This window comes from Hyperoodon ampullatus (assembly GCF_949752795.1).
Source record: "Hyperoodon ampullatus genome assembly, chromosome: 2".
Lineage (NCBI taxonomy): Eukaryota > Metazoa > Chordata > Mammalia > Artiodactyla > Ziphiidae > Hyperoodon > Hyperoodon ampullatus.
The window spans coordinates 165,606,019-165,630,122 of record NC_136915.1 but is presented as its reverse complement, the minus strand read 5'-3'; the positions used below and the strand labels follow the sequence as shown (position 1 = coordinate 165,630,122).

The 24,104-nt window shown below is 45.1% G+C and overlaps 1 protein-coding gene across 1 annotated transcript in view; it reads right to left on the bottom strand.

Annotated features, from left to right (window-relative positions):
• TNR (tenascin R) overlaps positions 1-24,104 on the bottom strand; it is a gene marked incomplete at both ends in the record, with an annotated part of 78,414 nt that overhangs the window by 19,993 nt on the left and 34,317 nt on the right. The window contains 9 exons of the mRNA XM_079697277.1: positions 6,112-6,244; positions 7,145-7,275; positions 7,824-7,967; positions 10,778-10,897; positions 13,444-13,590; positions 14,503-14,622; positions 15,812-16,081; positions 16,693-16,956; positions 18,054-18,143. Of these exons, the coding sequence (XP_079553403.1) occupies positions 6,112-6,244; positions 7,145-7,275; positions 7,824-7,967; positions 10,778-10,897; positions 13,444-13,590; positions 14,503-14,622; positions 15,812-16,081; positions 16,693-16,956; positions 18,054-18,143 (1,419 nt within the window). The remainder of the gene's footprint in view (positions 1-6,111; positions 6,245-7,144; positions 7,276-7,823; positions 7,968-10,777; positions 10,898-13,443; positions 13,591-14,502; positions 14,623-15,811; positions 16,082-16,692; positions 16,957-18,053; positions 18,144-24,104) is intronic.

The following is a 24,104-nucleotide window of genomic DNA, read 5'->3' as shown; positions in this document are numbered from 1 at the left end:
GAGAAGACATAGGAATATGTTCCAATGAAAGAACAAGACAAAACCTCAAAAGAACTAAACAAAGTGGAGATAAGCAATCTACCCAGTAGAGTTCAAAGTAACAATCATAAAGATGGTTGATGAACTCAGAAGAATGAATGAATGCAGTGAGGAGTTTGACAAAGAGTTAGAAAATATAAAGAAGACCCAAACAGAACTAAAGAATACAATAACTGAATTAAAAAAAAAAAAACACTAAAAGAAATCAACCGTGGATTAGATGATACAGAGGAACAGATCAGAGAACTAGAAGATAGAGTAGTGGAAATTACCCAAGCTGAACAGAAAAAAGAAAAATAACTTAAGAAAATGAGGATAGTTTAAGAGACCTCTGGAACAACATTAAGTGTACTAACATTCACGTTATTGGGGTCCCAGATGAGAAGAGAGAGAAAAGGGGGCACAGAACTTATTTGAAGAAATAATAGCTGAAAACTTTCCTAACCTGGGAAAGGAAAGAGACATCCAAGTTCAGGAAGGACAGGGTCCCAAACAAGATGAGCCCAAAGATCCACATCAAGACACTTTATAATTAAAATGGCAAAAATTAAAGAGAAAGAATTTTAAAAGCAGCAAGTGAAAAGCAACTAGTTTCATACAAGGGGACTCCCGTGAGACTTTCAGCTGACTTTTCAGTAGAAGCTTTTCAGGCCAGAGGGTGTAGCATGATATATTCAAAGTGATAAAAGGAAAGAACCTACAACCATAGTCTACCCAGCAGGCCTATCTTACTGATTTGAAGGAGAGATAAAGAATTTTATGGACAAACAAAAGCTAAAAGAGTTCAGCACCACTAAACTGGCATTACAGGACATGTTAAGAGACTTCTTTAAGTGGAAAGGAAAAGACCATTATCAGAAACATGAAAATTATGAAAGGAAAAATCTCACTGGTAAAGGCTAACATACAGTAAAGGTAGTAGATCAACCACTTATAAAGCTAGTAGGAAGTTTAAAAGACAAAAGTAGTAAAATCACCTATATTCACAATAAGTAGTTAAGGGATACACAAAACAAAAAGATGTAGAATATGATGTCAAAAACATTAAATGTTGGGGGAGGTTAAAAAAACACAATGTAGTGTTGGCAAAAGAACAGAAAAATAGAGCATGGAATAGAATAGGAGTTCAGAGAGAGAGCCATGTATATATGGGAATTTAATATACAGTACAGCACCACGAATCAATGGAGAATAGATGGACTATTCAGTAGAAGATACTGAGGAAATTGGCTCACTGTATCCCTACTTAATACTGTGTACAAAATAGACTAGATATAAAAATAAATCCAGTAAGTTAATAGAAGGATATATAGAAAAATATGTTTGTGTCCTACAGGCAAGGGAAATATTTTTTAAGAAAGACTTCAAAAGTTCAAATAATAATAGCTAATACTTATCTAGCACAGGAACCCTGATGGACAAAGGAGAAGGTGGGCCTCTCCTTTTAGGGGTTTGCTTGTCTCAGTGAAGTTTACTCAGAACTGTTTACTCAGCTCTACTCAGAGCTGTTTCTAAGTAGTGGAGCGGAGAGAAGCCCCTTCAGTTCCCTACTCCGGTGTGGGGATGTGTGGCATATATAGGAGTAGGTCGCAATGAATAGTGGTCATCAGGCTTTCCTTGCCCATTGATAACTATGTGGACTTGCATGATCCACCATCTATTGTTCCAGAACCTAGGGTTTGCCCATTTTCCTTAATTTTCACAACCTCAAAAACTGAAGCTTGTGTTAGAGTACACTCTCGGAGTTTTCCTTAAAAGTCCCAGAGAGCAGCTCAGCCTGGCTTTGGAAGAGCAGGGACGAAAACAAAGGCACTAAAGAAAACTTCTCATTACCCATCTCTGGGTGCTTCACTAAAATGATTGTCTTCACTTAACCTCAAGGTCAAGACAACCAGTTTTATTGTGTTCACTGTCTCAGAGGACAAGCTTTAGTGAGCACCTTGTTTGCTTCTTATAGTATTAAAATAGACAATGAAATTGGCTTCTCAGAAGATCATTTCACAAAGTCCCTGTTACTCTGCGGGGAATATTTTTTCCTCATTTATATTCATGTCTCTAAAAGACAAATAGACCTTGAATGAAATTTCAGGTGACAGTAAGTTATAAATAATGTGTCCATATTTTTTTTCTCTTCCATACTACTTGTATTTAATTCCCCCCAGAGTCTTGTGCAAACACCAGAGACAAGAGGACAGGAAGCTATTAACATGATGGAAAGAATGAAATGGGCTTATGTTATGGGCAGGAATGCAACAAGGGGAGACATCTTGATCAAAGGAGTTTTTTGAGGTTTTGTGGGAGCCAGTTCTTCCCTTTTGTAGCTCTCTCTTTTATTTTTATTTTATTTTTTTTTTGAACATCTCAACTTTTTTCTAGACCCTTAAGTAGGCATCTGCTTGAAATGAGTCTCTTTACTTGGCCCACCCAGGACAAGATGAGGGCTTGTCAATGGATGGAGGCCACTTTGGGGTCCAGCTTTAAGCTCTTTTGTTCCCTAACACAGCATAAAAAACGCTTAGAAAGATCAGCTGAGATCAGCCTGTCCTAAGAATAGGATGCTGCTAAGTGGAAAGCTCAGGTACTGTCAGTGAAGTCAGAAAGGATGCCAGTTAGTTATTAGAAAGAAATTAGCCTCTAAATCCATCAGCCCTGGTTTGCCATAACATAGGATGCTCTGGTGTTCCTCAGCCCTCTTGCCCAGCAGGAGTGATTCATGGGGTTCAGGCCAGCAGGCCTCCAATCTTTCGAGTAAGTGAAGATACTCTGCTCTTTGTTTTTGTTTCTTTCCCTTTCTCTCTCTCTCTCTCTTTCTCTCTCTCTCTCTCTCTTTTAAGCAAGTGACAGGATCCTGCAGATGGAGCTTGCAGGGTACACTATGTGGCTTCGGAGGTGTGAGGGGAATAAGCACTGGTCCTGATGGAGGGGCAGGGAGAGGATGGTTTGGGATGTGCTAAGTGTTGGGGGCGCTCAGAGAAGAGCAGAATCAGACCTGAGGCGCTGCTGCCCCAACCTCTCTTCCCAGAGGAGGCCCACTCTCAGGGCATCTCTGGGATGAGAAACACCTGGGCGCCCAGGCGACGGAGGCCTTTCTTTTCCCAGACTCCTTGTAAAGGAGTCTAGCTCATGCCACCTATCAAGTAAACCCCAATCCTTCTCTTCTTGAGAACATCTCCACCCCCATACTTAGGAAGCTGGTACCCTTGTACTCTCTTCTTCTTTAATAAAATTTGCTTTTTTGGTGGGGGAATTGGAGGATAGGGGTAGAAAAGGGGGAGGGCGTGGCACAGGCAATGAGGACTCATTAATATTGACATGCAAATGACTCTGTAGGCTTTGTGTAATTTATTCAGGGAAATTTGCATGTGGGGTAGCAGAAAGCGCCTGCAATCCGAGGGACGCTGGGCAGCATACTCTGTAGGCAGTACCTTTTTGCCTGTGTCTTCCCTTTGAAGGATACTGAGAATCCTCTCCTCCTAGAGCTCTCTTTAACCAGAAAGCCCTCTTCTATGCTCTGCAGCTGGGATTTAACTATTCCACTCAACCACCATTTATTATGTCTGCTATGTGCCAGGCTTTGTGCAACGTGATGTCACATGCATTACTTCTGTCCCTGAACTTTTCATTCTGTAACTGGTCATTTCAGGGGGTTCTGATAAATCTCCAAGACAAAGCCAGCAGGGTTTGGTATGCATCAGTGATTGAGATTTAAATTTGAGCTTTCCAGTAAAAGTCTGTGAAAACTTCTAAACATGGACCCATCTTTGCCATGTACCACTGTAGTTGTAGTAGCAAGTCCTTCTCTGATTCCCCAAACTGCTTGGAGCAACTCAGGCAGTAACTTACATTGATGGTACAGGCAAGTGGGCTCTTCAGTGTTCTCCTTTCCGAGGGGTATTGGTCATGCTGCAGTCACCCAGTGTCAGTTGAAGTCTCATACAAACAAACGAAGAAATACCTAAATACATCCTGATGGTCCCCCTGTGCTGTCCTCCTAACAAAGCCACTACCCTGGGCTCTTCCCCAGATTTCCACGAATTGTCAACCCTCTGTTTATTGGATCTTGCTGGGCCCCCAGCTGGATTTGGGATTCTAACTATTGTACACCCGCTGGGGGCAGCTTCATCTAAGAGAGGCCAGCGGTGGGCACAGAAGCTGGCATACTTTTACAGCCCAGGCAGACCTGGAGCAAGGCACAGCTGCAAGATACTGCAGAAACCTCAGGCATATTGTCATCCTGCTCACAACCACTAGCTGTGGCATTACCAGGATGGGAATTGAAAGCTCATACTACACTGAGCAAGCCTTGAAACCCACGCATTTTTGGAATGAAATGATTAGTTTAGACCTAATAAATATGCAGATCAGGGGCTCTGTTTATGTTTTTGTCATCTGTATTCTTTTTAGGGGAAGGAAAAATTTAATTCAGTGAAAAAGCTCCAATCCATGGGCCTTAGAGTGGTGGCTTGGGAAAGGAAACCCTAGAGGACCCTTTAATTAACCTGTGAATGTGCAGGGAAGAGCTTGATCAAGAAGAGGGTGACGCCTTGGTTTTGAGATAAGATACCCCTAGAATGGTCATGGAGGGTGAGCGTAACTGACTTCAGCCCATAGAAGAGATCAGGTGTCCTCCAAATTCCACTTGTCAAGGACCCATCCTGGATTCATGTCTTGGTTGTGTGAGCAAGGTTTATTTTTATTTTTTAATTAAAAATTGTTTTTCTGATTAATGTGCTCATTGTCGACACTTTGCAAGATATTGAAAAGTATAAAACAGAAAGAAGAAGGGGACTCATTCATAATCTCACTACCCTAAAGAATCACTAGCGACGTTTTAATGTATTTGATCCAGTGTCCTGCTTTGTTATTCAGAACAAGTCTAGTGGGGGAGGCACCTGGGTAGGGATGGGGGAATTTCTGTCACCTCTCTCTGGTGATGGGAGGATGGGCTCTGGGGTGTGGACAGCAATCCAATCATCCTGGTGCTCTAAGATGGCACGCAGAAGTGTGTCTAGGGATAAGGAACATGCCTACACTTGCCCAACACTGTGTAGAGCCAACACCCTCCGAATATGGGAGGGGGAGAGAATTCAAGGTCTGGACTGGGCAGTCCCACATTACAGACTGTAGAGAAGTACCATGGGAAGTGTTAGAAAGGGTTGTTAACAGCACAGACCCCAGAGGCAGAACAACTGGGGGTCAATCCCAGGTCTCCTACTTGAGAGCTATGGGATCTTGGGTGAGTTACCTCACCTCTCTGTGGCCCGATTTCCTCATCTGTAAATAAGGATACTAGAACATACCTCATAGGCTGTCATGAGAATTAAATAGTACACGTAATGCAGTTAGAACAGCAGTGCCTGTCAGATAGCCCTCAAAGGTCAGGTGTTAGTTTATTTCCTGTTATACACATTAGGACACCCTTATCCCTTAAGGGCATTTCCAGTATCTTCTGCTGATACTTTAATGAGGGAAGGCAGGAAGAATGCTGGATTTAGAAGGAGAAGACTTTGGTTCAAGTTCTGACCCAGCCACTTACTGCCATGTAAGTTATTTGATCTCCATGAACCTAAGTTTCATCATCTGAGATGAAATGGGGATAATAAGGCCCTTCTCACCAGTTGTTGTAAGGATGAGTTGAGACCATAGAAATGCAAAAGTGCTTTGCGTGTGGAGAAGAACCACAGTTTTAATATTGGGGCTTTACTCCTGTGACTTTTACTAGGTGAATCTGATTACAGGCAGCAGAGGAAGGAAGGAGGGAAGGACAACCTGTGCTGGAAAGACCCTTGCAGAAAATCTCAACAGGAGCCTGCTCTCTTACTTGGTGCATTTAGTTGGTGCAGGTGGACCAGGACTTTGCACTGCTGGTTCCTGTGGTTGCCTTGGTAGTGAGAGGTTCCTGGCAGGGCCTTGGAAGGCAGGAGTGGAGGGAATAATTATTTTCCTTTGCAGGAAGAGGCAGTTGAATTTCTCTGATGGGCTCCTCCCTGGCCAAGTCTCAGCAGAGGTAGCCAAGGAGCCAGACGCCATGCAGGGGAGGAGAAGGCACCAGAGCAGCAGGAAATCTCTCACCTGTGGTGAAGGCAGTGGAGGTGATGCTGCTCCGCTCGGTGTCCTGGGCCGCCTGCAGGAGCACCGTGTAGTCTGTGCTCTCAGACAGGCCCTCCAGTCGGATCCACGTGTCCTCCGCATCCACAATCAGCTCCTGCGGGATAAGCGGAGGAGGGAGGTGGAAGGGGGTGAGCAGAGGGGTCACCATGGAGGGCAGTGGGGAAAGGAAGTTCAGACCCCAAGGTCGGTATTGCAGTGGCCATTTTTATCCTCTCCATCCCACATTATGTAAGAAGGAAACCGTTCCAATAAGCAGGGAAAACAGCTCTTATGTGAGACTGAGGCCAGCTCCTATCTCACGGATGCACATTGGGAGACACTTAGGCCCGGGATTATTGAACCCAGTGGTTTTCGGATTGCACAGGGCCTCCTGGAGCCCTGAGGATGCAGGAACCTAGGCTTCCCTCTTCCACATCCAACAGACTAGCTCTACTTAAATCTATTCTGTGTATTTGGCTTCTGAATATGATTTCACTTTAAAAAAGGATTCCACTGTTAACAAAAATTTGACAACCAGTGCTCTAGGTGAGCTGTTTCAACTGGTCACCTAAAACCGAAATTTGTCATCTGTACTGTGGGCTATATAGATGTAGCCTTTATAATGCTTATCTAGAGGCATATGAGACTGTCCAATTTGGTATCCAGCTCATGTTTGCTTGGCCCTGTTAGTGAAAAACCGTTCCAATACTGTGTACTTATATTGGCTTGGAAGCTGGTGCGTCATCATATTGGTCGCATCACCACAACTAAGTGAAGTTGCAGGGTAGATGCCCCCATTACCTAGAGAAGAAACTGAGGCTCAGAGAGGTTGAGTGCTTTGCCTCAACTTGTATGGAGAGTAATAGTGGAGGCAAGACTAGCACCCAAAACGCTGGCTTGCAGATGAGGGCTCTTTCCTCAATAGCACGCTAGGTATCCATAGTGGTAAACCTAGCTTGTTCCCTTGTGGATTGCTGGACAGCAACGGTCTTTCACCTTTCCAGAAAAATCTCACCTTGCGGCTTCCATCAGTGGATTTGTAGGTCAAGATGTAATTCTCAGTCTCTGCTCTGGGAGGCTGCCAGGAGATCAGGGCACTTTGTCTGGTGACTTCACTTGCTGTCAGATTTGCAGGAGCATCCAGGACTGCAGACAGGAGAAAATGCCAGTGGTGCCTGCCCCTCTATCTCCTTCCTCTTTGATTCCAGGCATGTAGATCAGTCTGTCTATCTATGTGGTCTCTGGGCTGCTCACATGCTAACCCCAGTTCTAGCTTGGACAGGAGCGTAAAAGGCACTCCTGGGTCAGAAGATAATCGTCATGTCATGATCATTGAACATATAACATTCCCATATCTATACCTTTGTCTACTGTTCTCCTGGCCGTGACCGTACCCAGCAACTCCCTCCCCAATATTAAGCCCTTTAATATCTATCAGATTTTTCCGGGCCAGATGCATTCTCAGTACTGGCCTCTGTTGGCCTGGTTCTACTGCTGTCAGCCAGACCCAGGAAGAGAGCTGCAACTCACTTTCACTGGCATTTGGGCTGCAGTTAACTAAAATAAGAACAGCTCATAGCTGCATTGTCCAAAACCTATAGACTATAATCTAGTCGAGCACATGGAAACTGATCATTTTCAGGATCAACAAAAGCCTCCCAGGATACTAGATGTGTAGCTGACCATGTACTCACGGGTAGAGAAGTTGGTGCTGATCGTGCCACTGGTGAGAGGCCCACTGGCGGCATACATAGTGACGGTATAGTGGGTCCTAGGAAGCAGGTCAACAAGCTGGAATTCCTCACTGTCTCCATCAACCAGGATGGTCTCTCCAGCAACTGAAATCAGATGGTTATGGATAAGGAATGAATAAGGCTCTTCAACTTAGGAAAGACCTATCAAATCCAAAGGCATTTCATAAAGATGCAATATTAGAGAATTTTGGAAAAAATCTTTTAGAGGTTATTGAGCTTAGCATTTTATTCCATACAAAGCTCCCCTCTCATCTTGCTTTGCATCTTAATTGAGAAATTATTTGGAGGCCAAATTGTCTTTTGTATAACTTCTACTCGGGTCTCTGGAGTTACAAGAATAAACCAAATCCTTTGTCTACCTGACCTCTTCCTGCCCCCCACCCTTCCTAGTCAAGTCTTCTCTCTTCTAGACTGAGAAAATTCAGCTCCCAATTCCCATTATATGTACGTGATGATTCTAAAACTGTCACAATCCTGGCTACCTTTCTCTAAACGAGTAGCAGTCTATCAGTGTCCCTGCTGAAATACAAAACTCAGAAGAGAATTGAAAACAATCATTGAGATTGTTTCATTACAATACATTGTAATGTCAGTACATTGTCAGTTTTCATTGTACTGACAGTGAAAGAAACAGGGTCAGTCTCTGCTTCTATTTGTGCCAATTATGTATATTAATCCATAGGTTTTGAGACAGTCATGGGATATTGTTATCACATGCTGAGATTATTATTCATCAGAGATCTTGTTTATAACCCACTCCCCTGCCTTACCTTGTGTAGTTGATTTTAGTTGATTTTTTGCACCCATGGGAAGAGCTTTGCATTCATTTCTACTGCATTTTGCCTTGTTGACTGAGTTTTGGGCCACTGTTTCAGTTTATTAAAATATATGTGAATTTGGCTTCTATTGTTCTCAGTTTTGCCTTTTGGAAGAGCTCACATAATGGCTCTATTTCTTTAACATCTTCCTTTGCATATGCTGCCAACAGTCAGCTCCCCAGCCGCATTAACTACAGCAGTTCCTCAAACTCCCCACTCTCTCTCTCCATACAGGGTACTGTTTTTCTTGGAACGCCCCTTCTTCTCCTATTCTCTTTGTCTTCAACTTTATCTAAGATCTGCCTTCTTTCTTCCCCTCAACACCTTCATCCCAAATCACAGTGGCCCATCAGAGGTGGCACACTGGTGTTTTGTGCTTGCCCAAATCATGACACTGCCCACGTTGGGTTGTAACTCTTTACTTGTCTGCATCATCACCAGAAGTGAGTTCTGCAAAGACAAAAACTCATGTTTGGTCTCTGAATCATTATAGCCTTAGAGAGTGCTTGGCACATGGGAGGGCAGCAAAAGTAGTTGTTGAATGAATGGAAATTAATGGCTATGATGGAGCTCTGTGCTTCGTATCTGTGAGCAGGTGCATCTGACTGCCTTAGGGGAATAATGGAGATAGTGTTGAAACTAAGGCTTAAAGGATGGGTTTACTAGGCAGATAAGTAGGGAGAGCATTTCCTGGTAGAGGAAAGAGCATGTGCACGGTGGTTTGAGAAGGCAGGTGAGAATTAAGAAATGCAGGGTCATAATGTGCAAGGAGGAGTGGTAGGGGTTGAAGTGGCTTTTGCATGCACACAGGGAGGTTAGGATGTATCCATAGTAATGATATTCATTCTCTGAGGAGGGTCAATCATTCAATCAGCTATGTAACTCCAAATGTGGTCCACCATGTATTTTTCCATCTAAGTGGTAAGTGGGTCTTTTTAATGCCTTGCTGAGATACTAATGTGCTCTCAGACTTGCCAATTAAAAAAAAGGACATAAAGTGGTTTTGGTAAAACTCATGCTTAGTGAACCTGTGCTGGTATGTAGTAATCACTGATTCCCTTCCAGCTTATTTAATAGTCTGTTTTGGTTTGTACTTTCCCAAGCTTTGACAATCAGTTTACTTTTCAGCTTACAGAATTGACTTAATCTGTCATTTTTGAAAATTAAGACATTTGCCTGCCTTCTCTCTTCTGGTATCTTTGTTCTCTGGATTCCTGCCTATAACCCACAATATTCTGTGAGCACATGTATAATTTAGGCAGGGAAATAATTTTCCTTGGCTTAGGAACTTGAATTACTCAACACTATTTTGCTTTGGGCTTCTCTGTTCAACTTCAAATAGCTTTAAGGTGAACAAGTATGGTGAAGAAGACGTTGCAACTCAAGGTTTCACATTGGTGGGCTTCCCTGGTGGCGCAGTGGTTGAGAGTCCGCCTGCCGATGCAGGGGACACGGGTTCATGCCCTGGTTCGGGAAGATCCCACATGTGGCGGAGCGGCTGGGCCCGTGAGCCATGGCCACTGAGCCTGCGCGTCCGGAGCCTGTGCTCCGCAACGGGAGAGGCCACAACAGTGAGAGGCCCGCGTACCACAAAAAAAAAAAAAAAAGAAAGAAAAGAAAGATTTCATGTTGGCTCAACCTTTTGAGATGGATATGAGTAGAGAAGATCAAAGCAACAGAAGAGCTTAGTAGTTCTGAATCCTTTGTCACCTGTTACCATGGATGGTCCTTTAGTGTTTTGTTCACTTTGTAAATATCTAGAAAAGTCAGCTTTCTTGCCTGCAGCATTTTGGGGCAAGTTCTGAGTTTTGTCTTCCAAGTGCTATTTCTGTTTTTGTTTTCCTCTTGGTTACATGCCCTTCTTATACCTTTTAGATTCAGCTTTCTCAGTTCTCATAGTTGATACAGTTCACAGAGTTTGGGGGCTATCTTGAGGGCTTTATGGTGAAATTAAAGCAGGAAAATTTCCAATTTTCTCTCAGATGGATAAAATGTTTTGGTTTTTTTTACTTTCACACTAGCCTTCAGCCCCAATCCCCGCCATTCCCCCCGATGCATAGAACCGCAGACACCTACCTGCAAACTGTGTGAGAACAATGACGTAGTTCTCCACTTCACTCACTGGTGCCTTCCACCGCAGCAGAGCTTCTGTTGGAGTGATGTTGGTAGCAGTCAGATCCACAGGATTGTCCATGGCTGAAACAGTACAGGAAAATATCAGGTAAAGGTAAGAGGAACTGCAGGATGAGCAGAGAACCGTCTCCTATAGTTTCACCCAGGATGCATGTCTGCTGCTGAACTATACAAAATAATGAAGTGAGTGAGGACCTCTTTCCTTTCTCCCCTTCTGATTCCATCAGCCCCTTCCCCTTCTCCCATTCCTCCTTCCTCTCAAGCACCCCGTGCTCCCCTAATTGCCCTCAGATCTTCCTTTTTAATTCATTCATTAACTTCTTATGTGCAGAGGGCTGTCAGGTGTTACGGGGTTGTCCAAGGTATAGATGTTGTGTTTTAGATATTTAAACCTAGATGGAGAAACTAAGAACATGCTATAGAAACTATTATATTTCTAGTTAATGAGCTAATGTGCTTCCCAGGCTCTTTGTTCTTTGATAAATACAAGGGGCATGCCTTGTGGAACAGTCTCTGTTGATGAATGTCAGGAAGTATGGTGGGAGTTCCATGAAGTCAGGGAGTAACCCCAGCACCTGGAACTTAGAAGTTACTCAGTAAATACTTGTGGAATGAAGAATGGGACTCAGGTTGCCTTTAAAGTCAGATCTGATTACTGAATTCTTTCTTTGCTACTTACGAGGCTGACTCTGTACTGAGTCCTGGGGATCCTTTTTGTGGCATAGAGAGTCAAGGGACTTCGTCCAGGCTTAAAGCCAGGAGTGCCTGTTGAGGAACAGAGGTTGCTCATCATAGCACCATGTTCTTATTCTCACTTGCCTATGCTCCATGCGTTTGTTTCCTAACTGTGCCTCCCTTCCATAAAGTTGGGATTTATCTTAGAAATGCAGGTTATTACAGTAGTTTAGGCATCAGCTCACCCTACGTGTCATGGAATTTACTTTTGGGGACCAAGATATGCTGTTGATTTGGTCCTGTTCTCTAACTGAAGGTTCTTATCGCTTGTCTATGTCTTTTATTTCAAAGAAACAACCATAAAATATGTTTACAATTTTCACATCTGAATTGTATCCATAATCTGTGCCTTGAACAAGGTCTTCGAATGCAACCTTATTGAAAAGAAACAAAGAAGAAAAGTCTTATGAGACTACAATGAGCTTGACCTCTCTGAGACTGACCATGAGACTCTGAGGAGTACTCATTGCCAAAAGTTATAAAATCATAGACATCATATTAAACAACAAAATAAAACATTTCTGTGAGTAATCTGGTCATTGGGAGTTGCCAAAATAGCTCTGCCTAAACTTGAAGGAGGGCAGTTTGGGTTGGTGCACTACTGAATACCTGCTTTAGAGAGACTTGCTTATGACCAAGAACCCAAGGAATGAGGTTTTGACCTGAATTGTTGTTCTCCTTTACTTCCGGGGTAGGAGGCTCTAGAAGTCCATTTTATTGTCCTCACTGAGAAAAACCCTAATTTCTTTAACATGATTTCTAAGACTTTGAGGAAAGTATGGGGGGTGGGGAGGGGCTTCTTTTTACTCATTGGACATCACTTCAGGTCAATATCAGTTGATACTTTAATGGTCATAGATAACTTGATAGAAAGAGTAAGGTTAAACCAAGAACATGGCTACGTTATCTGTAGTCATAGGCATGGAAGGAGATTAGGGAAGATTAGAACATCCTGTGGTGTCTTTAGATGTTTGAGTTTCTGAAGGAATGTTTCTTTGGCCATGGCCATAGGGATATTCTTTCTGGGCTAGTGAGTGTATCTACAAAAGCAGTGAGGAATTCCAAGTTGCCTTCATTCAGAAAATACGATTCTCTGAGGGAAGTAAGCAGCCTCAGGAAATGCAGGCGTTCTCCTCATGAGGCAAGCTGGATGTTTTCCTGTGTGCTACAGGAATGATAGCCTCATGGAGAGTTAGGTCTGGGGTTGCAACAGGAAACTTTGGCTGTTCCCTCTTGTGTCTTCTACAGCAAATCTTTCCTAGTTTTGCATGATGGGCTGGCTGAGGGGTCAGAGAAGGAGAGCAGGCAAGCTGCTGCCAGAGCCCTGTCCTCTGGCCCATCATTTTTCCACAGAAAAGCACTTCCTTCCTCCTCCCTTGAGCATAAAGCAAGAACAAATGCAGCTACTTGGTGGTTTCTGGTCACATAGGATGAGGAGTTTCATGACCCCAAGGGTCATTACTGGAATAACAGACCCTTTTGTTTTTTCTCTAAGGTAAAGTTTCCTTGTCTGAGTCTTTTTAACAATTACACGGGATGAATCAGATGTCTGTTCTGGAATTCATTCTGTCATGAGTCTTTGGAAGGTTCCTTTTCATACTGGAAGTTCCATGAAAATGTCTGCCCTAAACCAGTAAGACTCTTAGAAGGTGTCTCTCTAAACTCCTAGTGTTACAGAGGAGGTCAAAGGGGAGAACATTGCAAACTGTTTTACATAACAATGTGAGTCAGAGGAGCACCCAGGAGAGGAGCCTGAGATTCCAGGGTCAGTGCCCTCTGCATTAGCCGGGACAACTTCACTCTTTCCCTCTTTTGTTGGTCGCAGGTCCTCAGCCAGGGTCCCGACTTGGCCCACGATAGGGAGACATGCCCACCTGTGTGCACAAGAGTGCAGATCCGCTCACTCTCCTCCCTGCCCCGCACGCTGTTGAGGCTGATTTCATATTCGGTAGCTGGGTACAGCTTGCTGATGGTGAATTCTGTCACTGTGTTGGGCACCACTGAGCTGTCCAGTCGTCCCACTAAGGAAGAACAGAAGCCACAGGTCAAGTTCAGTGGATCCTGTAGATACACAGCTCATAATACAGGAGCTCCTGGTGGCACTCTTTTTTTCATGAAGCCAATATGGGTGCAAGGCTCAGCACCCAGCTGGGGGACGGGGAGGCTGGGAATGTTGGAACTTGAAGAGACCTTGCATGCTGATCCCACCCCCTCATTATATAGGATCCCAGGAGCAAAGGAAAAAAAACCTATTTATTAGGTGGTTTTCTAACAAACTTGTCTTAAAGCAGTATAGAGGGAAGGGCAGAAAAGAGTGGTCCATGCAGCCCAGAGACAGGGTAGTCTGGAAAATTATCCCACCTCCTCACTGGAAGTGATTGTACCTTCTACTTCATTAACAATTCTGTGTGCACCAGCAAGAACTGTTAGGATGCAGGTGAGGTCTGGGCCAACTTCTTCTGACTCATAACTTGGCTGGAGTGGCCGTAATAGGACCACCGTCACTGTGGTTCCCTCCAAGGCTCCATCTGGCTCTGTGGTGTCTTTAGGCATCCCCTGGGGTGTTTAGCCTTGGACTTTAATTCTCTCAGAAAAGTGCATGTGACCTTGGCTCTTGGTAGATTCTTTTAGAGTTCTTTGTTTCTCGCTACACTGTCTGGATAATGGTGACCGATTACCATGGTTCACTCTACTGGTGAAGGGCCTGCTTTTTGAGTGAATGTAATCAAGCCTTTTGTGAGAGAATTTGGTAAGTTCTGGATTCCTTGGCTGCTCCTCATCAACCCACTCTCATTCTGACGCAGCATGCTGCAGAGAGGAAGGAAATTGCAGGCAGGAGGGTGATATCCCCTGGGATACGCTAGTTCTCCCATAACAATCTTCATCCAGCTCCAAATCCCATTCATCTTTGAGAAACCAAGAAACCTTATTACCTTGTGTTGGCCGATATGATACTCGGTAGTAATCAAAAGATGCAACAGGAGGGCTCCAGGAGACCATAACTGAGTCCTTGGTCACATTGCTGATTGTGATGTCTTTGGGGGGATCAATTCCTACAAGGCCCCGGGTGGTTATGGGAAAAAGACAGGAAGCACAGTGTGAAAAACAAATTCCTATTTTTGGTTTTATGTGGACCAAGAGCTAATGGTGTCCCAGAGGCAGACAAGACCTTACTTTATACTAGGACAACCTTAAAACCATGATCAGGCTGAAGTCTCACTTGAAACCTCATAGGAGTGGCCAGCATCATGCTCCTGGAGAATATTTTAACAACATGAAGTCAAGCTGTCAAGGTCTGTGCCTGTGCAGCAACTATTACCTATCTGTAGGCCAACTGGGAAATTTCCTTTAAGTTTGTATGTTTTATTTTGAACTGGGAGTAATGGTCATTCTCTCTGGGGCAGCTTCTCTTGGACAAACCCAGCTCTCTCTCTATCTCTGTTAAGCAGCCGCCTTTTGTTCAATTTGGAAAAATTGCTCTTGGCTGTAGAGGGATTTCAGAGCACAAGTCCAGAACAAATCCACTTCCCTAAACTGTATTTTATTTATACTATATACTTTGTTTTTTTGACTACTGGAAGATTGCAGGGTCAAAACCAGCTGAGTGTTTAATCCACTTGTTCAGTTTATGAATTCTTGTAAGTATGTAAGGAACCACCCAAACACACATGTCCTCACCCACATGCACACTCATATTTGTGATTATATATGAGAAGGATGAGATACAAGTGATCCAATTCAGCTGAGAGTACCTGTGTTTTCCAAACAACATGCAGATCACCCCATTCTCAGAGTACCAGGTCCCTGTATGGTTGCATGCTAGTTGCATATGATCCTGAGGAAGCATCATTCACATCAGTGAACTTACTGGGCAGTCAAGAGATGGCACGCCAGAATAGGAACAGATGTCTCCTCACTGTAGAAGGGTTTCCTCTTGGAGACTAGCTCTCTCCAGGGCTTTCTCCTAAGTTGGTAGTGGGAAGACATCTGGACCAATGCATTAAAGGCCTGGCCTCCTCAAGACATTGAGTCCATCCTACCTTCTAAATGGAAGTTTCCCATCTTATACATTTTGTGCGGCCCTGGAAGAGGTGGCTGTTTCAGAACGACTCATAGATGCTCTCTTGATAAATGAGGTGGTCTCTTACTCCTTGGGTGTTTCTCCTTGTAAATTTCATTGACTCATTGAAGGCTACCGTGGGAACCCCCCTCACCACCTGCTGCCAAGTCCTCCAGCCTCACCTGTGGTGATGGAGCCCATGATGGGCTCAGAGGTCACTGTGCCATGGACTGCCACCAAGTTCACAATGTACTCGGTGGCTGGCTGCAGGCCCATCAGGACAGCATGCCTCTTGGTGGCATCCAGAGAGACCTCCATCGTCTCTTCCTCTTCATCCCGGGGGCTGTAGTTCAGAATGAGTCTGTCTGCTGGAGGGGATGGGTCACTCCAGGTGATGTTCACACTGGAGGAGGTCACGTGAGAAAAGTGCAAATGGGAGATGGGGCGGAACCCTGCAAAGCAGAGGACATGGATGGTTCTGAAATCCACATGAGGTTGTGGGGCCACTGGGATAAAAGAGGCATCTGACTGAAGAGATCTCCTTTCCTCGCAGAAAAGGACTACACCTTCACCTGTTGACCCAGAGCTTCCACATCCTCACTCTCCTGTCCTGTCTACTCTCCTTTCTCTAAGCCATACACTGAAAAATGAATGCCCTCAGCAGTATAAAACCAGCATTACCTCTGAGTTATTCATAAAACTGATCTAGGATTTAAAACCTCTATCCTGGAAGGAATTTAACATGATCCCATGGATCCTCAGAATGCCCACTGATTTTGTGCAGGCAGGGAATTATGAACAGGATCAACCACTATGTGCAGCCTATAGGAAACCAGATACAAAATTTCAGGCATGCAGGTAGCCTTGTTCATCACCCCCTTTACCTCCAACCATTCCCTCTTGAGGTATTTATTAGTTTCTCCTCTATCTCTTCTTTCTCTACCTACATTCTTCCTTTCTCTAAAGGATATGGGGCATTAGAAGAGTGGGTTGCCTAGATGACCTTCTCACACTAAGATCCGTTGATCCCTGAACCCAGCCGAGATTTCTGCTGTCCTGGTACCTGTGAAGGCATCCACCGTGGACTCCAAGCTCTGCTGCCGACCCCTCTCAGCTGTGATTGAAATGATGTACTCTGCCCCGGGCTCTAGATCTGTCAGTGTGTAAGAGGTCCTGTCCTTGGGCACAGTGACTTCAGAGGCGATCCCAGAGGATGGGGTGAATGTAATTCGGTAGTGGTCAATGGGGCCACTGGCCTTGGTCCAGATGAGGGAGATGGAGGTTTCTGAGGAGGCTGTCACCATGAGGTCTCGAGGACTGTCAAGTTCTGTGGATCAACATAAGTGGCCTATTTTACATAAGTTCCACACGAGGGCCAGTATTTATTGGAATTGGACCCCCTGTGGATTTCTAAGCTATCAGTGAGTCTGCTGACCATGAACATTGGCTTGTCATTGCTGACACTTATCTCACACTTTGTTAAGCACCTTTCCTTTGAAAGATGGCTGGGGGCTTGGCATATAGATGAACAATCTGCAGGAAGGCATTAGTAACTCTAACACCACTGGAATACACCCACCTCTGGGACAAAGCTGGCTGCTGATTTTTAAGCTCTCCATAATCATTTTCTCCCAGCCTTTCTCAGTAAACCAACCAGGGCAAAACAGGTACCACCATCAAGTAGGGATATGCCGTTCCTGGCAACCGTAGCTACCTCTGTTCCTGGTGCCATTTTGACTGACCTGGCCATGGTTGTGCAGGCAACAAGATCTGAGGACTCCTGGGGACCCATGTCCATGTGGTTCTCTAGAGAGGTGGTCTATGCTGGACAACCTTGGGACAGGGATGGGTTCAAAATCCCCAGCCCAGCCCAGGCTGCTTGTACTTAAGTTACTAAAGTGACTTTGGAATTTGCCCAGGATTTGGAAGCAAAACTGCTGGATCCAGAATAGCAAGGGTCTCAGTGGACTTCTCCATTGCCCTTAGATTGAATGGGTTGTTTCCATGTCTAGACCTTCAGCCTGTGGCTTTTCTGAGGGCTTCTGTCCTACACGGTGAGGAGTACCACATTCTGCCTGCTGTAGGGTGATCTAGAAGGGAATATGACTTGCTACAACTCCCACTTATTTGGGGTTTTCCACCTCTGCTCTCCACAGCTGTGGGCAGCCCTTCAGACTGTGGGGGACCACGTGCAGATCTGTGGGGAGAGGGTGAGAGTCCATCCTGCACGTCAGATGTCAGAGAGTAGGCACAGGGAATCAAAAAGCTGCCGGTAGATGGTGTTCTTTGACTGATAATCATCACCCAGGGACCTGTTCACTAGGGGGCATTGCCTTCTGACCAGTCCTTGCTGGGCTAAGCTTCCATGGCCCCTCAGGCTTGCAGACTGTCCCGGTCTCCTTCCACAGCAATCTTCCTACTCACCAGTCCTGGCATTCATGGTGGCTGGTACGCTTTGCTGTGAGTTCATGATGGCGGATATTCCAATTCCATACTCAGTGCCAGGCACTAGATCTGTGGGTAGATGCAGAAACAAACATTATTCCTTGTGTGTCAGGGATGGGGAAGGCTGGATGGAGGGAAGCAAATGACCTTAGGTTCTTGTTCAGATCTTGTGTTTAATCCTTCCCGAATCCACTCCTATTTTTACCTATTAGGAAATCCCAATTTCACCACTTAGGAAATCCATACCAAGTCAACAGGACGAAATGATCAGTACAGAGCTTCCTTCTTGCTGCTGGTCTCCTCGGGAGGGCAGTGAGGCTGCCCTTGTCAGTGACCTTCAGAACTGTGCTCTGCTGTGGAAGGTCTCCCTGAGGTACTTAGAGTCTCAGGTTGGCTACAACGGGTGAAGGGATTTCTTGCTTACATTGTGAATCGGGGGAGTGCATAATCGAGAAGGACTGTGTGGACATAAGCCTTTAAAGCATTTGTTGAACATTGTGGATGAAGACCAAGCTGTACCTTTTATAGACAGGGACTGAGGCCATGTGGGGACGTTTGCATCCTTTCTGGGGAGCAAATGTGGATGGGCTGTCTCGCTGAGCACAGGGCTGTCAGGCCTTTAATGTAGGGGCACGCAGAAGTCCTATTGCTGTGGGCTCCCTACCAAGGGCACTCAAAGCTGTGGATTCAATGTTAGGATGACTTCTGGGGGACCCGAGGAAGCTGGAGAAAATGAAAAAAACTGCCCAACTACAGGGGGAAATTCATTAGGGTTCAATATAAAGGACCTAGAATTATTTGGGGTGTCTCCCTACCCTCTCCCACATTCATTTTCAGATTAACTGATTTGACTGGTATATTAATTTCCTATTTCTGTTGCAACAAATTACCACAACCCAGTGGCTCAAAACAACACACATCTATTATTTTATAGTTTAGGAGGTCTGAAGTCTGAAATGGTTCAGCAGGGCTGTGTTCCTTCTGGAAGCTCTAGGAAAGAATTTGTTTCTTCGCCTTTTGTAGCTTCTAGAGGGTGCCTGCATCCCTTGGTTTGTGTCCCCATAACCCATCTTCAAAGTCAGCGGTGTAACATTTTCAAATCTGTTTTTCTCTCTGAGCTCTGCTTCCATGGTCCCATCTTCTCCTCCATCTTATAAGGACCCTGGTAATTACATTGGCCCCACCTGGATAGGACAGGCTGTTCTCCCCATCTTAAGATCCTTAACCTAATTACATCTGCACTTTCCTTTTTGCCATGTAAGATGACATAGTCACACGTTTCAGGGAGTAGAATGTGGGCATCTTTGGGGGCCTTTATTCTAGTACCAAACCCCCATCAAACTCACCCTCATTTATTAGGACTGGAGCTGCAGGAATATGCAACAAGATCAGATTATCACCTGTAGGGCCCCTCATTGTCCGCCTGAGTCCCTCTGGGAGGCTCTTTTTGGGGCCCTTTGTGGGCTCCACAGAGCCAAGGCCCTATGATCATGCTGTTCTGCATTTATATAACATTTGTTCTTTTCAAAATACCTGACTGTATTTTGACTGTTGTTTCCTCACAACCTTGTGAGGAAAGTGGGTTGGGGATCCTTTTCACCATCTGCATTAATTTCCTGTGGCTGCCATGACAAAGGATGACAAGCTGGGTGGCTTAAAACAACAGAAATGTATTCTCTCACAGTTCTGGTGTCTAGAGGGCCAAAATCAAGGTGTTGGTAAGCCCGTGCTCCTTCCAAAGACTTTATGGGGGGAATCTTTCCTTGCCTCTTCCTAGCTTCTGGTAGTTGCTGGCAATCCTTGGTATTTCTTGGCTTACAGCTGCATCACTCCAGTCTCCGCCTCTCCTCTGTTGGTACATGGTGTCTTAGTCTGTTTGGGCTGCTATAGGCCAGGCAACTTAAACAATAAATATTTGTTCCCCACAGTTCTGGAGGCTGAGAAGTTCAAGATCAAGGCACCAGCAGACTTGATGTCTGTTGAGCCCCAGCTTCCTGGTTCATAGACCATCTTCTCACTGTGTTCTCATACAATGAAGGAGCAAGAAAACTCTCTGAGGTCTCTTTTATAAGGTCACTAGTCCCATTTATGAGGGCTCCACCCTCATGACCTAGTCACCTCCCATAGGCCCCCATTTCACATTGGGAATGAGGATTACAATATACGAATTTGCGGGCAGGGACACAAACGTTTAGTCCATAACACATGGCATTCTCCCTGTGTATCTGTGTCTTCTCCTAATCTTTTGAAGACACTGGTCACATTGTATTTAGGGCCCACCCTCATCTTAACTTGATTTCATCTGTAAAGATCCTCTTTCCGAATAAGGTCACATTTCACAGGTTTCAGGTGGAAATGGATTTTTTTGGGGAGGGGGTTGGAGGTGGGGGGGACACTATTCAAATTAGTAGTTATTTCTTTATAAAAAGAAACGTTGGCAGAGCGTAAGTCTGTGACCAGCTGGAGATGATCCTCAGGCTTCTGGCCTCAGGGTTCAGGGCTTTTAGGACTGAATGCCTTATCCTTCCCTTCATTTCATCCCCTCCCGCGAGCAGCTGTGACTTCCCCAGGAGCCCTGAGGTAATAGGAATGATTTTTTTTTTTTTTTCGATACGCGGGCCTCTCACTGTTGTGGCCTCTCCCATTGCGGAACACAGGCTCTGGACGCGCAGGCTCAGCGGCCATGGCTCACGGGCCCAGCTGCTCCACGGCATGTGGGATCTTCCCGGACCGGGGCACGAACCTGTGTCCCCTGCATCGGCAGGAGGACTCTCAACCACTGCGCCACCAGGGAAGCCCTAATAGGAATGATTTTGACAGGAAATGCATTGAGCAACCTTTCCTTAACAGCGGCTTGGATTAAGGCAGGTGAATGCTGCCTGGGAGCCAGAGGGTTCTGCACTCCCTCCTCATTGTGGCTTTCAGTACAGCCTGTGCGGTGAATCCCTCGTGCTCCAGTACGGCAGAACCTACCAGGCCTTACTGACCAGGCTCTCTGGACAGAATATGTTAGAATCAGCCCTCTTTTCTCCTTCTCAAACCAGCTCCATTCATTTCCTAACCTTTAGTTCTTTCTTTCTCTAAGGTGTCAATACTGGTGGAGGTAAACTTTGACTTTGAGGTCTGCCGTACTTACATTAATATTCAGGCTCTGCCACTTTCTACACGTGTAACTGATTACGTCACATCTTTGAGCTTCAATTTCTGTAGAATGGGAAGAATAATAGTATCTGTCTCAGAGGGTCATTGTGAGGATTAAGTGAACCAATGTGTGTGAAGAACAGTGCCTGACCCATTGTGATAGTAGCTCATAGTATTATTACCTTGCTCAGAGAACTAGTCCAGGTTTTTGAGCTGTTTTTTGGTGAGCCCCAGGAAGGTACAGGTTGGTCCTCGGCACACCTCTTGGCAGTTTGCTGAAGCTTAGCCTGTTGGCTCTGATGAAACCAGTGATTTAGGGAGTCCCGGTGTCAGTGAGGAGCTGGCCCCTGGCTGGGCCGAGTACCTATCACTAGAATGAGTTGGGTAATTGCAACGCCCCAGATCCATTCACAGAACACATTTATATCTGTCAGTATGTTCAGCGAGTCCCAGGTACATCCTTGGTTGGAGAAATTAGATTACCTTTGGGACATAAACAGCTTTTCTCAGACAACTGATTGAGACCTTCAATTGCCTATGATGAAGTAGAAATTCTCCGACGTAGATGAAGGGTGACAGATCGAGGGAGGAAGACAGAAATTACATGTTGCCAAACGGATCTACCATGTAACGTTTTCATCCGAGTTTCTTATTTATGAAGCTTAAATGAAATGTTCAATAATTTACAACGGAATCATCTTCTCCCAGAAAAGTGCAGAGCAGAATTTAAAGGACTCTCTTCCCAGGCTTTCTGTCTAGGTGATGTGGAAGTGAGACTTGCTTATGGGTTCCTGCCTGCCGCTTCCTTTGATTTTCAGCAGCTTTCTTCCTGTGCTACAAGTGAATTGTTGCTCTTTGCCAGCAGGTAAAATACACCTCTGCTGGAAAAGAAAATGCGTATCTGAGGCATACCCAGTACACTTATATATCAGCACTTGGAGGACTCCTAGGGATTTCTCAGTTTTTAAAGACCCCTTGCTCTCTACCAATGCTCACTTTATCTTTCCATCCAGCTCCTGCAAGTAGTAGCATATGAATGGCTCTGTTCCCTTTCTTAACAATAGCTCAGAAAATTCATCTCATAGGAAACCGCCACTCTGCATCCCTTATAAAACTTCCTTTGTTCAGCTTAGAGGGTGATGCTTTTCTCGACTCTTTCATGGCGTATCCATTCTTCTTTGAATTCCCAAAGCACACAGTTCATTCACTCAACAAACATTACTGAGAGTGCCCTTTGTGCCAGGCACAGGGCTGTATACTGGGGATACCAGGGTGAGCTGAATGGAATCACCCTTGTCCTTAATGAGATAAAAAGAAATCTGTACTGAAGAAGGAAATTAATTACTTACTGAGCACCCATAATATGCCAAGCAATGAGCTGCATGCAGTAATCTAGAAGAATAATGAATAAAAAAGAGAGGGAAGAAAGGAAGGATAAAAATCAAAAGAGAATTTTAAGTGTCTGGTGGCCAGGAGGTCTATTATTAACTTTAGTTTCTTAGCGATTCATACCTGTTACCTCGTTTTCCCCTGCAGCTCTGCCAGAAGGGCCTTACTCATGGGTAAACAGAGGATCAGAGAAGTCCATTTCTTGACCAAGGTCACAAAGATAATATACAATAAAACAGGGTTTAGAACCCAGGTTCATTGTTCCTTCTGACCCATCATAGCATGGTCCCTGTCCCTAAGAGTCTTACAGGCTAGCAGAGGGGAGTGGAGTAAGCACATTGGAATTTGAAGGTGATTTGGCACTACACCATGGGCTGCTAACTAAGAAAACCATTTCAGAGTGGGGATGAGATCAGCATGGGCTGGAGTAGCCAGAGAAGGCTTTCTAGAGAAGGGACTTGAACCTGGAAAGCTAGCCAAGGTTAGGAAAGGTTGAGGGACGACAGAGGTGTGGAATTTTCTGATCGGCAGGATGGGACCTAGTGAGCGGGAAGAGATTAATTAGAGCTAGAGAGCAAGAGGAACTAGCAGATTCTCACCTGCACTGCAAGGACTGTGGGTGGGTGACAAAGACAGTATGACTCACTTCCCTCTGTTAGGAAACCTATCTTCACGCTTCCTGCTGCTAGCAGGAAAACAGTGGGAGAAGGAAGCCCAGGAAACTGAGATTGCTGTGTCTTGCCAGCAGAAACATGAATAAGACACCTGGGGTCTGCAGGCTTGATTAGGTTCAGATGGCCAGGCAGAAAGATGGACCCTTTCCGTCTCTGAATCCCTGGACTCATCTCCAGAATATCTGTGAAGTGCAAGTCTACCAAACTGGGGTTGGGGATTTGGTCGTCTCTAGTGCAGGGGTCCCCAACCCCTGGGCTGCAGACCCCTACCGGTCCGCGGCCTGTTAGGAACTGGGCCGCACAGCAGGAGGTGAGCGGCGGGCGAGCCAGCGAAGCATCATCTGCGTCTCCCTATCTCTCCCCATTGCTCGCATTACTGCCTGAACCATGCCCCCCCAACCCCCCGTCCTTGGAAAAATTGCCTTCCACGAAACTGGTCCCTGGTGCCAAAAAGGTTGGGGACCGCTGCTCCAGTGCATTTGAAGGACATCTGCCTTCAAAGGGAGGGGCAAACTGATGACCCTGTCCCCAAGGAGCTTGCAGTCAGTCTCTTAGTTTTTATCACAATCATGCTATTATGTTGTTATTGTTAGTTTTCTTGCTGGTCTCCTCAGTAGACTCTTAGGTCTTTGGGTCAAGGGATTTGATTTTTTTAATATTTTAATTCAGTGTGTAGTATAGTGAAAAAAATATATGATGCATAGAAGCAGCATGGTGGGGGCAAGGGTGGTGTTGGGAAGACCTCTATGAGAGAATATCTGAGCTGGATTTTGAAGGATCAGGGGACATTTGGTTGGGGAAAGGGCAGGCTGAGGGAATAACATAT